We start from the raw sequence: 14647 nt of genomic DNA, 5'->3' as shown, positions 1-14647 counted from the left end.
TGAGTCAAAGTAGCAAAGGTCCCATTCCAGCCACCACAACCAACGGTAGCAATGAATTTAGTAGCCAAAGGATACACATCCATCAATGGAAGGCTTAATAGGATTCACAATAGAAAAAGCCATAGAAAACACCCGAGGAAAAATACACCATGACGTGTACAGAGAGCTTGAAGTTGGTAACCAATTAGAACTGAGGAATAGATGTAACTATGCCTGCAGGTCGTCAACAATAATAATAATAATAATCAAATCCAAGCATATATAAATATGGATAAGTTGTGCGCTTACATAAATTAAAACCTTTTTGGGTAATGACAAACAATTAGCAGCAAGGAAATTTTTTTAGATTTAGCAAACAGGCTAATCCAGTCCAGTGGCAAGAAGGTCGCCCATGAAAAATCTGATAATCTGAGTAATGTCCAGACCACATATGAAAGAAAGGTTATAGGCTAGTTGTGAGACTTAAATCTAATCTACAGCATATCTTCCCTTAAGATTGACAAATTTTTTATAGTTACAAGAACTCAGGAAGATAAATATAACATTTAACTATCTTTTCTTGGAACACCATCTTGCATCTTCAAGTTTGTATCTTTGCTCTTGTCCATGACTGAATTTATCCCTTCTTGATAACCTTGTATGAAGCATTTAAGTGCATCTCTGTAAGCTGATGCTCTAATCATGTAAAGTCGCTGCAGAGCTGGCTTTAAGGTTTCCATGCCTCCTCGTGCTGCCACTGCAAGATCCTCCAATGTTGAAGGCTCATCGTTCTTTGAATTGGCATTTCTCCCCTGATCAACATTGTCATTTTGCTTATTTTTATAGTCATTAGGCCTTAAATCAGGACCAATGTCTCGCACCCAACTAGCTGCATAGAGCCTTGAAGCTTCTTTTAAAATTAGCCAGCGTTCCACCAATGTAAGCTTCCTGCGTTTCTTTATATGAGGAGGATCAGGTAAAGATGAGGGGAATGCAATTTCCTTTAGATCATAGCGGATGTAATCATACACTTTTCTACTTGCTATCCACAATTTCATACTTTCAATATTCTTTCAGCAAAATAAATGAACAGATCTCCGAACAGCTGGACTCTGCAGTAGACGACAAGCAAATCAACAAGTTATTCATCCATTCTTGTTGATATTCTTTATAAATTTGGTAAAGCTTTGCTAACCACTCAAACCAGCTCCAACATAAAATCAGAGCTTAACGAGTGTAAACAAAAGTATAAAACGCATCACGTGGAAAAGAAATCAAAAAGAAGATTGACTGCTTCACTATACCGAAAGATTTAGAAGTGTGTTTCAATAATAGAAAATGAAATTGTTACTTATGTAGAGCCTTTAATGCCTATTGTATGACAAAATACATCATCAGCATCATCATCCATCCCAACTTCTTGGGGTGGTAAGATTCTCTGAGTTCCCTTTCTTCTATCATTAGTGTCGTGAGTCATGAGGTGAGGTGAACTCTATTTAATGAAAAACACTTTTGCATAACTTCTAGACATATAACAATGGTCCACACGCACTTCTTCTTAATTATTTCATATTTAATTTAACCAATTTATTCATGAATAGATCATCTAGCTCAGTTGTCAGTGCTGGAATCACCTAAATATGAATGGAAAAAAAAAAATACTCATTTTTTTACTTTAATCTCAAAAATAGTGATCAAATTCATAATTTTCTCACCCATAATTATCTTAGCAATCATCCTGTCAATAACCTTATTCAACTCCTAAAATTTTATCATTCAAAACTTTATCCACTAATACAACCACATTTCAATTGTTAAGCTTTCCGAAAAGTAATTAGTTATAAACAACCTAATATCAATGATTTTTTCCCTGTTTTTCTCTTAATTTTATTTTATTCATACAAAGAAGTAATACTTTTTCCTTAATTGTAACAACCACCAAAACTGTCATTGTAAGGTCTCAAGTGCCAGATGCTAAAGATGTACGGTTAGGCAGTTGACAACCAGCGTAAATATTTTTTGTCGAAAAATTATAACATAAATCCTTAAATCATTATGTCAATGTTAGGGCGTCCCTTGGAAGTGACGTGCTATACCGTATGGATACATTAGAAAGAGTGCAAGAGCCACTACACCGGTGCCCAAAAGTAGTGTTAAATAAGCAAAAATTCTCACATTATGGATGGATGCGAGCAAAAAAATTAGTCTATAAAACTAATATAGTAATAGAAACTTGAAATATAGATATTTTATGGGTAAATGAAAGGAAGTAGTATATATTATGGTTCATAAGAAAATAAATATCTAATGCATTCAAGAAACAAAATGAGTTAACGAAAAGACTAAGAAGATTGATAGCATAGATTTTTAATTTTGGTATTTGGGCACGAGTCATATTAGAAATTGTTTAGTTTTAATTATAGATAAGAGTTTGAAGGATAATATTATAAAAATTAATAAAATTAGATATAGAATACTAGCTTTAAAATATAATCCTAAATATTATTATTGATTTTAAGATTTTTAATGTTATAAGTGATTATGTAGGTTTGCATATATGTTCAAAATAATAATTTTAGAATGATCTGGAAGAATTAATACAAATGATACCTCTTGAAAAAAAAAACTTATTAGAGGTGATTTAAATAAATATGCTGATAGATTGATAGAACATTTTAGAAGTATTCATGACAACTATGCTTTGGAGTGACAAATGAAAAGCTGGAGTCAATATTGGATTTTGTTTTAGTTTATGCATTTATTATTACTAATATTTTATTTAAGAAAAGAGACGAGCATATTCTCATTTATAAAAATGAATTTTAATTACAAATTAATTATTTTTTATGAGAAAAATGAATCATTGAAATTGTAAAAATTGTCAGGTTATTCCAAGCAAAAATTTAAACGCCAAACATGGATTATTGGTTTTGAATTTTAAGATAAAATATTCAAAAATAAAAAAATAAGAAATATTATTATAGAATTAGATGCGGACACTTTTAAAACAAATAAAATTATTTTTATAAGTAAACTTTAAGATCTTAGGATTTGGGATGATCAGGAACAAGCTAATACCATATCAAATAAAGTAAAATGAGTACCATTAATTAAGTTATAAAAGATGTGTTTGGAGAATCAAAGGGAAAAATTTTATGAATAAAAATAGTTGGTGGAAGAATAATGTGCAAGAAAAGATGACAAAATAAAAATATATATTATAAAAATTAGTTTAGATGTGAAAACATGGAGAGTTGAAAAAAAATATAAGGTAACTCTTATGGAATCCAAGAGAACAATTTGTGAGCTAAGAATTCATCTTTTAGTGATTTTTATAATATATTAGATACTATAAATGGTGAAATATAGATGTATAAATTAATCAAACAAAAGATAAGAGAAGTACATATTCAATTAAGTAAAATGTATTAAGGATGAAAATAAAAAAACATATTTCTTAGATGAGATTAACATAAATGAGATAGATATTATAATAAACTTTTCAACAAGGATTCTGTAATAACAATCAACTTTAGTGATCTTAATATCGTAAATAATAACAAAGTTTTTTTGTTGTTCCATTAGTAAAATGAAAATTAATAATGATTTAAGAAAAATGATGTGTGAAAAAATAGTATGACCTGATAATATTCTAATAGAAGTGTTAAAATGTTTAGGAAATCTGAAAATTTTTTTGTTTAACAATTTTTTTAATATTATTTATAAAGAATAAAAATATTTTTGATAAGCGAAGAAAGAGTCTATTGGTTCATATGTTTGAGAAGCGAAAGAGTGTAGAATATAGAAGAATTATGTTAATGGCTCATACATAAAAGTTATGGAAGAGAACAATTGAACATAGATTATGATATACAACAACAACAACAAAACCTTTATCCCACTAAGTGGGGTCGGTTACATGAATCCTTTTTCTCCATTGCGTCATATTTAGTGTCATATTTTCATTTAATTCTAATAAATTAAGATCTTTTTTTATACAATATGCCCAAGTCATCCTGGGTCTACCTCTTCCTTTCTTAACATAGATTATGATATAATATCAAATTTTCTTAAAATCAATTTGAATTCATGCCAAGAAAGTCCACTATGAAAGTTATATATCCATTGAGTGGTTTGATTGAAAAACATAGAGTCAAGAATATTGACACACCAAAACTTATCACGAAGTAAGTTGGCTGCATAACGCAAGTATACGTGTCAAATAATAATGCGGTTAAGGAATATCACATATGAATCCCACAAGAAAAGAGCTAAGAAATATTCTAATGGGCGAATCTCTAGTTTATTATACTTCTAAAACTAGTTTAGCTTGATCACAAACAATAGCTGGTTTGCTAAAATCATACTTAAAAGCGAAAAAAAAAAATTAAGAATTCAAAAAAGATGGAAACGATGGCAAATAAATCTTACTGTTCTTCAAAGTATTTGAGGCTCGTGCCCCTGTGATTTAGGTAATGTACTTATTAGTAATTTTCCTAGGCTTTCCCCAACGTGATTATTGTCAATAAAGATAGGAAGCCCTCCTTATGCCTATGTCTAGATCAAAAGAATGTTAGAATCCATGAAGTTGAGGCTTCCTCAAATCTTATGGTATCCTTTAGATTTGTTATGATCTCCTTTCTATATTGCAAAACACGAATAAAATGTCTATTGTTACCCAGATTTTGTGGTTAACCATTTCGGTCCTCTGCACAATGGGAAAAAATCACAAATCACGAAATATGTTAAAGTCTGAAGTGATCAGATCAAAAGTAAATGAAACTCTATGATAACAAAACAACAAAAAAGTCCTGATGTCTCGGAAAAACGATATAGGGAAAGAAATCATCTGAAAAAATTACAAAACAAAATCTCATAAATCACAGAGACGCGAAAGAAAGTTTAGCAACACATGATATAAAGAACACAGAAAAGTATCCCAACAAAATCATTATTATAAGTAAAACAAAAAAATAAATACTTACAAAATGATTTATTCTCTTTTTCATAGCAGTCAACTCCTCTCTCATACAATAACCTCTCAAAACATATAAGAACAATACAAAGAAAAAGATAAAAAAAAAACTTTAAAACCTCAACCCTAAGAGAGGAAGAGGAAACCTAAGGAAAACTCTAAAAAACTTCTTTATTCATCTCCAACTCTCCTCTTCACCCAAGAATGCTTCAACTAATGACACATATTATATATCTATGTTTGAAGTTGTTGCTAATTTTGAACCTGATTTTACTCCACCTACAATGCAAGAATTAAAAACTTGAATACTCAAAGATGAAGCTGCTACAATCAATGAGATGTTAGAGAAGCAAAGAAGGCATGGAAGTAAATATGAGTGCTCAATTATATCAAATAGTTGGACAAATGAAAAAAATAGAACATTGATTAATTCTTTTGTTAATGGTCCAACTGAACCTTTTTCTTGAACCTCAAGATGGTTTGTCTTAAACCTCTAGATGGTTTTGATGCTATAAAGAGTTGTGAGTTAATATACACTTATTTGGATGACGTGGTTGAGGAAGTAGGAGATAAAAATGTGATGCAAATAATAAGAGATAATGGGTCAAATTATGTGATTGCGGGTAAAAAGATAATGGGAAAAATACAATATACTTACTGGACAGCTTGTGCAACACATTGCACTGACCTAATATTAGAAGATATTACAAAGTTGAAGATTCACGAAAGCACACTTATAAAAACAAACCAAGTTATATTCATTTATAGACGTACGTGGGTTCTTGACTTGATGAGACCATTTATAAAGGAGAGGGAGCTCGTTTGTCTGGCCATCACATAGTTTGCTATAATACATTTGACTCTTCAAAGCATTTACAAGCAAAAACAACCACTTCAGGCAATGTTCTCATAAGCTTAGTGTTCTAGTCAACGGGCTAAAAAGACAGAAACTATAGAAGCTCGAGTGTTTGATCCATATTTTTAGAGTATCTTGCTTATTATATCAAAAGTATTGTGTCACATGTAAATGATCTAAGAAAGGTTGACTCAGAATAAATGACAGCCATGGGTTATATTTATGAGTTAATAGATTCAGTAAAAAAAAATTACTTTGAATTATGTGCATAATGAAAAGAGTTATGGAACTATTTTGAGGAAAATTGATACAAGATTGGAAATCAAGCTTCATAAACCACTACATTCACTTGGTTATTGTTTAAACCCTCAATTTTATTTTGAAGATAATTTTCCTAATGATGAAGAGGTGAAAACATGGGTTAATTGCTTGTCTGGAAAGAATATTGAATTATGAAGATCGCCTTTGAGTTGATAATGAAATAGATTTGTATGATAACTTAAGAGAAGACTTTGGGAGTAGAGTTGTTATGGACTCAACAAATTTAAGATCTCCTTATTGATGGAAAAATGGCACCTATTTAATATAATATTATCATTCAGTTCAATAAAATGGTATCATTGTTGATCCCACACTTATATGAAGTCATTAATTTTGCACATGTATAAAAATACTAGTTTATTGACAATTGCATTGTTTAAGTGTGGTAATCTTATTGAACTGGTCAAGTTAGATTTCAATATCTATTTGGATTAAGTTTATCAATAACTCAATAAATTTTTATGTATTCAATGACTCGAGCAATAAACTAGATGATAACTTGATAATAATTGCTTTGACATATTAAAAATAGTATTGTCAATGTATAAAAAGGTGAAATCGAAAAAGAAAAAGAATTTCTTAGTGAGGCAAGGCGTCAGCCTCAAGAAAAAATAATAATAGCTCGTAAAATTAAACATAAATCATAAATATAACAAACCATAACATCTTAAATAGTAATATAAAATAGAATATCAAAATAAGATGTAAACATTAAAATTTAAAGTGCACATAATTTAAATATGCCACAAGGATCAAGATCCATGGTTATCAAATCATCATTCTGTAAAAACTATCATTCACAGATTATGTGTATTATCATCAAAATCTTGAACTTTCAAATATTTAATATACTCAACATATAAAAAAATATTGAATTTAATATAATTTTAAATAAAATAACAAATTAGTAACATAACTAAATAATCCACTATGTGATATTTCCTTGTGATTTTTTTGAAATTCCAACTCCACTTTGTTTCTTTGTTATAAATGATTATAAAGTAGAAGTTGCTCCAAATTCAGCAGCTCTCTGACCCATTACAATGGTAATATTGATATCATTATTATCATCATCATTCAAGATTATCACTATCCTTAAACTCAAATCCTACTTTTTTTAGTCGTTAAGTATTCATCATTAGAGAAAATATTATTAGCAACTAAAAGATCTATTATAGCACTATCATTTCGTTATTTCTGTAACTTCAAGTGTGCATCTTTCAATTTTTTATCAAACATAATATAAATTATCTTGTTCATTTGACCTGGAGCCAATTGATTTCTTCTTTCTATACAATTGGTTGAATATCTTCTAATTACGCTCAAATGTGAAATCTGAACAAGACTAAGAATGTTCACAGAAAATTTTTTTTCAAACACATCATCTTCAATTTATGCCCATCAACATTCAAGAATAAGTTCAAATAAAATCATTAATATATAAGATAAAAAGCGTAAATATAAATCATGAATTCATAAATTTAAAACTATAGATGAATTAAATTAATTAGGTAAGCATTTCTTGTAGCATGTTTGAGCTGCAGTAAACCCAAATATTCCATTCTTTAAAAACAATCATCAAATTGATCATTCGCTTTAAGATAGTATGCCTTTAGGCCAATTATATCCATGCATACATATAAACTAAACATGAATTTCTATCCATGTGAGAAGTCTTATCATAATAAAATTGAGGATCCCATAACATAGAAATATTGACGTAGTTGTTGATCCCAAAACTCATCAATGATTTTCCATACTTCGTTATAAGCTACTCATTTTTCTCCAAAATTTCTTATTATTTTTTATTTTATATGCTCATAGCTTCATAAATAAATCTTATATTTAGAGCCCTCTCACCATCAACCATGGATAATAACTTTTACTAAAGGCATCGTAGATTTTAAAGCATAATTAACTCTATGCCAAAAATGATCATCTTGTATAATAATCATCGTCACTTATTTTTGTACATGAACTTTTATCTCATTCTTCAAAAGGAAACATAGCCTCCAAAGATTGTTGTAACTCTTTAAATATTTATAAGACTATATAAACAATGATAAACCTTATAACTGCTACTAAATAAGTTTATTTTCTATGAATTTTCTCATCAAGCTTAATACCAAAGAATTATAAAATAAATTTACTTACTATTTTTGTTTGAAAAAAACAAATTTATATTGTAGTAATTGTCTCAATTTCTCAATAAATTAAATCAGGACAATCAGCAACACATGGAGTTCAGTAAATACTCTTCTCTGCAACCTTATAAACACTTGCATTATCCGTCATAACTTGAACAAATAAGCTCTCATCAATTTCTTAAACAACCTCATCAAATATTTTAAATTGCAATTATACATCTTTTACAAAGGTCCATACATGCATCAACAAATTCCAAAAAGAATATCCCATAAAGGTTGTTAATAAGAAAATTTATAATATATCTTTATCTAAAATTTGATCAATGAGCTGATATAATTGTAATGCCTATCTCAACACGTCTTCTTCACTTCACTAATAATTCTAGTTTTTCTAGCCTCCTCATCCAACATCCAATCTCACAGCTCCTACATTCCAGGAAGATGTTGTGACAGTGCCTAGCCTAAGGGAAATCTTGTCTTTTTGTATACATAATGGCAATTTAATCTTTTTTTGTTATTATTATTGTTGGGTATGAATAGATTTATTATGTTCAGGATTAGGTTTATGCATGGGATTATTGTGGTAAGCCTGAGGTCTAGGGTTTGAGAGTTGTAAGAATTAAGAGAGATCGTCTATCTCTACAATTGTAGGTGTTTATCTTTTGTATTTGTGTGATTTATTAGTGTTGTATTGCTTGATTTGGTTTCGGGAAATAAAATTTTTGTTTGCCCTAATTTCAATGGAAAAGAATGCTAACTTCTGCATCATATCATACAAAAAGAATTAGGCCATCCATAATTCCCAACAAAAGTGATGCATATTTATCCAAGGACTCCTAATCACATTAAATGAAATTTTATTCTAATGAAAGCATCTTGCAATCTAAACAGTCTATTTATGTGTATTTTTTCATGAGCTAAAAGAGGAATTATTTTTAAGGGTTAATATTCTCATTTCATCAGCATTCATAAAATCTATCTATTGGTCTTTGAATTAGTCAATTAGAAAAGAACCAATGACTTCCACTGCTAGAATCATCATATTGAAAACAAAAATAAGAATTATTCTCAATTATCTCGAACATATTTATTTATGTTATTTCCTTTGGGATGGCATACTATTTAACATTATTTGTTTTTAACCGACACTTTCCCACATGCTCCAACGTTTGTGTGCAAGTCAATTTATCTTTAAGTTTCTTAACACCACAAGTAATTTGCTAGTCACAAAATTTAAATTTCAAATAAACATAACCATTCTTCGCATTATATGTTATTCATTTCAATTTTCCATTTACGGCATGCTATCGATACTTTCTTATGCATATTTCATCTTGCAACATAGACAATCATGGCATTTGTCATTAGCTAGTGATGTACGAAACTTATGTATAGAACCTTTGGAGGTTGTTTGGGGGTTCGTGCGATATAAATCTATTAAATTGGGTTCTATTATCATCATCATCATCATTAATCCTTATCATAACTCGTTGGAATTGATTTTATATCATTATTTACTAATTAAATTGTATAGTCATAGCATGTGCGTCACTAACTCATTGGGATTGATTTTACAAGTGTTTCACATGTTTCATTTATAATTATTTCATTTGTCGTTTTTTTTTCTAGGCTGAACTTTCCTATTCCATAATTATTTATACTATTAAGTTCATTGTTTTTTCATTAAATGATATCATCATTTTTTTTAATTAGAATGGGTGGTAGCGCCAGAAGAAAAGATCTAGCATAAAAATGTGGAACTCATATTGAAATGCCAGTAAAATGTACACGGAATATATTTATCTGAAATATAAATTTATGATATGAGAATTAAGAGTGATGTTAAGAGATAAAAATCACTTGGCTTGTAATATGTAAATATTGGAGCACGTGAGTGTCATAAAAATTTAAGGAATGTGTTGAATATTTAAAAAATTAGGCCACTATAAAATAAAAAAACAAAAAAAAAATGAAAGAGATAATTAAAAATAATTCTAATTTTGGTTCTAAATATGATTCTAATTATAAAAGTCATTTTTTTCTTCTGATAGAGGAGCTCAAGAACCAATGAATAGATTTATTTTGAATCTGGATGAAGATGAAAATATCAACTCTCAAATAATTCATCATTTAGCTTCTATAAAACAACAAGCCTTTATCCCACTAAGTGAGATCAAATACATGAATTCTTTTTCTTTATTGTGTCCTATTGGGTGCCATATTTTCATTTAATTCTAATATATTAAGATCATTTTTTTGCCCAAGTCTTTTTAGGTCCACCCCTGCCTTTCTTAACCTAAGTCGAATCTAAAATATCTACTCTCCTAACAGGATCATCAGATGGTCTGCATTTAATGTGAACAAGCCATCTAAGATGACTGTCTAATCTTGTTTTCCATTAGAGTGATTGACATTTAATGTGAACAAGCCATCTAAGATGACTCTCTAATCTTGTCTGTCATTAGAGCTACACCAACCCTATCACGGATATATTCATTTCATATTGTCTCTAAGTGTCAAGCCACTCATCTGCCTAAACATTCTCATCTCAGCAACACTTAACTTTATTTTATGCTTCACTCTTAAAGGACAACATTCTGCGTCATAGAGCATTGTAGGTCTCACTACTATCTTATAAAATTTTCCTTTCAATCTAAGCAGTATTTTTCTATCACACAATAGGCCCTATGCATTCATCCACTTCAAGCAACCAACTTGAATTATACTTATAACATCCCCATCTATATCACCATCATTTGAAATATGAACCCGAAATATCTAAAACAATCACACATTTTAATGATTTGTCACCCATAGTTACAACTCTACCACAAGCACTACTACTACTAAAATTATAGTTCATGTATTCAGCTTTAGATCTACTCAAACGAAGCCCTTTAGACTCCAATGTAGACCTCCATAATTCAAGTTTTTTCTAGACTTTTTTTCTAGTCTTATCTACAAGAAAGATATCATCAGCGAAAAGCATACACCTAGGTACATCCTCCTGTAAATGTCCAATAAGAGCATCCATAACTAAAGCAACAGGATGTGGGCCTAAAGCCGATCTTTGATGTAATCCAACTGAAATAGGAAAATACTTGGTCAATCCTCCTGTACAAACACAAGTAACAGCTATAGCATACATATCTTTAATGACTTGAATATAAGTCATATCAACAAATTTCTTCTTTAGAACTCTCCAACAGACTTCTCTTGAAACCTTATCATAAACTTTTTCTAAATCAATCAAAATCATATGTAGATCCTTCTTATTATCTCTACACTTCTCCATCGAACCTCTTAATAAATGTACAACTTTCATAATAGACCTGTCCGGCATAAATCCACACTGATTATGAGAAATCTTTATATCATGTCTTAACATATGTTCAATTACCCTCTCCAATAATTTTAAAGTATGACACATTAATTTATATCCTCTATAATTTGCACACTCTTGAGCATCCCCTTTACTCTTAAAAATGAGGAACAAAATACTCTTCCTCCACTCGAACATCTTTTAGTTTATAAAATAATATTAAAGAGTTTAGTAAGCCAAGAAACTCAAATCTGCTAAATATTTCCACACTTCGATTAGGATACATCAGGTCATACATATTTTCTACCCTTCATTTTCTTTAACATCTCCTCAACTTCTTTTTTACTAATGTGGCAGTAAAAAAAAAAATAATTGATTAATAATAATGTTATTAACATAACAAAGGTCGATCATATTTTCAGAAATTTCATTGTAATGATTATCAAAATAACTCACCCACTTATATTGAATATCTTCATCTAAAAAAAACATTTTTTTTATTTTCAATTTTAATACACTTGAATTAAATCTTTACTCGTCTTTTCTCTTTACTTTGCTAGTTTATACACATATTTTTCATTCTCTTTAGTATTTAATCTATTATAAAGATCACTAAAAATAAGTTTTTTACGTCACAAATTTTCCACATAGATTCCCTACGGGTTCATCTTATATTTTTCTCAGTTCTCTGAGTTTTGACATTTAAACTAATTTTTATAACATAACTTTTTATATTTTATTTTTTCTTATACATTATAATTCTACCACTAATTATTTTTATTTATAAAAACTTTTCTTTTTGATTCTCCAAGTAGAACTTTTGTCACTGGTTAATAGTATTTGCTACTTTATCCCACATAGAATTCGCTTATTCAAGAACATTTCAATTTCTAAAATCTCGAAGTTTACTCATAAAAATAATTTTATTTTGTCTTTTAGTGCCCTTATCTAATTCTATAACAATGTTTTCATCTATTTTTTATTTTATAATTTTCATCTTAAAATCCAAAACTAATAAACGATATTAAATACTTAAATTTTCACTTGGAACGACCTTGCAATCTTTACACACTCGACAATCTCTTTTTCTCATAAGAAAATAATCAATGTGTTTTATTAGATCAAATATTATAAGTAATAATTGTTAACTATTTTTTTTAAATAAAGTATTAGCATTAACAAAATCATAAGTTTAAACAAAATCTAAAATGGTTCTACTATCTTCATTAATCACTCCAAAACCGTAGTCATCATGAATATTTCTAAGAATATCCACCATCTACTGATATGCTCCAATAAAAATTTTCTTTAACAGGTATCATTTATACTAATTATTCTAGATCATTACAAAATTTTCCTTCTGAACCTATTTCTAAACCAATTGAGAAACATAATCACTTATAACATTAAAAATCTTAGTATCGACAACAATTTTTATGACTATAATTCTATCTCCAATTCTATGAATTTCTACAACATTATCTTTCAAACTCTTATCTATAATTACACCTACACAATTTATAGTGTGACTCCGACCTGAAAACCAAAGTTTAAAATCTAAACTATCAATCTCCTTGGCGTTTTCTCCAACCCATTTATTTTCTTGAATACATAAGATATTAATCTTCCTATAAACTATAATATCAATTAATTTCATTAATTTATTAGTGCGAGTGCTTATTTTCCAATATTCTATCCTAATATTAAATTCACGGACTAACTTATTTACCAGCAACCGACCGTAACGTGGGGACCCTTGTTTATTTGACACCACACCCTGACACCAGTGTAGCGGTCCCTGCACACTTTTCACTTTATTCAGGTCATACAACGCGTCACTTTCGGGGGGACGCCCTACCATTTACACAAAGATTTAAAGGATTCATGTCATGACTATTCAATAAATTTTACGTTGGTTGTCAACTATTTAACACAACCCTGCAGTTTTCGCATGAACATAAAAATAAAATCTGTTTAGATATTGCAAGATGCCTCGTGAGAATAAAATTCCATTTAATATGTTCAAGAATCCTTCATAGATTAATAAACTTCGTTCTATTGAAAATTATGACTAACTAGATCTTCCTAGAATGTATGAGCCGTGAATTTTGATGTTGAATGAGGTAAAGAAACAGCCAAAATGTTTTAACATATTGAAAAATATGAGTTGAAACAAAAGCCATAATAATATCAGATGTTTGGTTAGATATTATCCAAAAAGTTTTAATGAATTTTTTTATTAATAATCTTTATGAGATGATATTTTTGAAATATGTTGATCCAGCGGCCTATGTAAAAAATGCATAATTAATATTTAAAATGCTTGATAAAGTTGTTGAAAAAAATGGAGAGTTTACTTGTTCAAATTATTATAAATAATGGAAGTGTTTGTAGGACTACAAACAAAATATTAATGGAAAAAATAAAGCATCTTTATTAGACTTCAAATGTTACTCATAATCTTGAATTATAGTCTTATAAATTTGGACAATTGCTAAAACATAAATCTGCTTTCCTCGAAAAAAAATAATAGCCATCATTGAGTATTAAACTTGAAGAGAAAATTCACATATTAAAAATTATCCGACTAGCAGTTACAAAATTTGACTAGCAGTTACAAAATTTGTTACGATTTATCTAAGCTTGAAAAAATTTAAAGAGCTGTAGTAATCATTGGAGCCTATATTTTCTTCTAAAGAATAGAATAAAAATTTTTTGGCAGAAAAATCAGAAGAAAAGCAAGTTAAGATGACTATTATGAAAGATGAATCTTCCTAGAGTAATATTAATTATTCTCTTAGGAATTATGGGGCCTTTAATGAACATATTAAAAATGGTTGATGGTGATAGGGTGCCCATCATGGGATTTATTTATGAAGCTAGAAACAAAACAAAGGAAAAAATAATAAGAGATTTAGGATGACATGAAAGGGCTCGAAAAGAAATATAAGAAATCATTGATAAATGATCTCGTCAGCTGCATCAAGATTTGCATGCTGCTACAAATTATTTGAATCATTAATTTCATTATAATAAGAACTTTCATG

The 14647-nt window shown here is 29.1% G+C and overlaps 1 protein-coding gene across 1 annotated transcript in view; it reads right to left on the bottom strand.

Annotated features, from left to right (window-relative positions):
- Positions 1-427: 427 nt before the first annotated feature.
- The window catches only part of LOC110035710, a 33421-nt gene continuing 19201 nt past the window's right edge, over positions 428-14647 (bottom strand). Inside the window, exon 3 of the mRNA XM_020739983.1 lies at positions 428-1091. Coding sequence (XP_020595642.1) covers positions 546-1037 — 492 coding nt within the window. The 5' untranslated portion in view covers positions 1038-1091 and the 3' untranslated portion in view covers positions 428-545. The remainder of the gene's footprint in view (positions 1092-14647) is intronic.

The sequence above is a fragment of the Phalaenopsis equestris genome, unplaced genomic scaffold, assembly GCF_001263595.1.
Source record: "Phalaenopsis equestris unplaced genomic scaffold, ASM126359v1 Scaffold199295, whole genome shotgun sequence".
In the NCBI taxonomy this organism is placed as follows: domain Eukaryota; kingdom Viridiplantae; phylum Streptophyta; class Magnoliopsida; order Asparagales; family Orchidaceae; genus Phalaenopsis; species Phalaenopsis equestris.
Note: the sequence above shows the minus strand (reverse complement) of the source record. Positions and strands in the feature narration are given on the sequence as shown.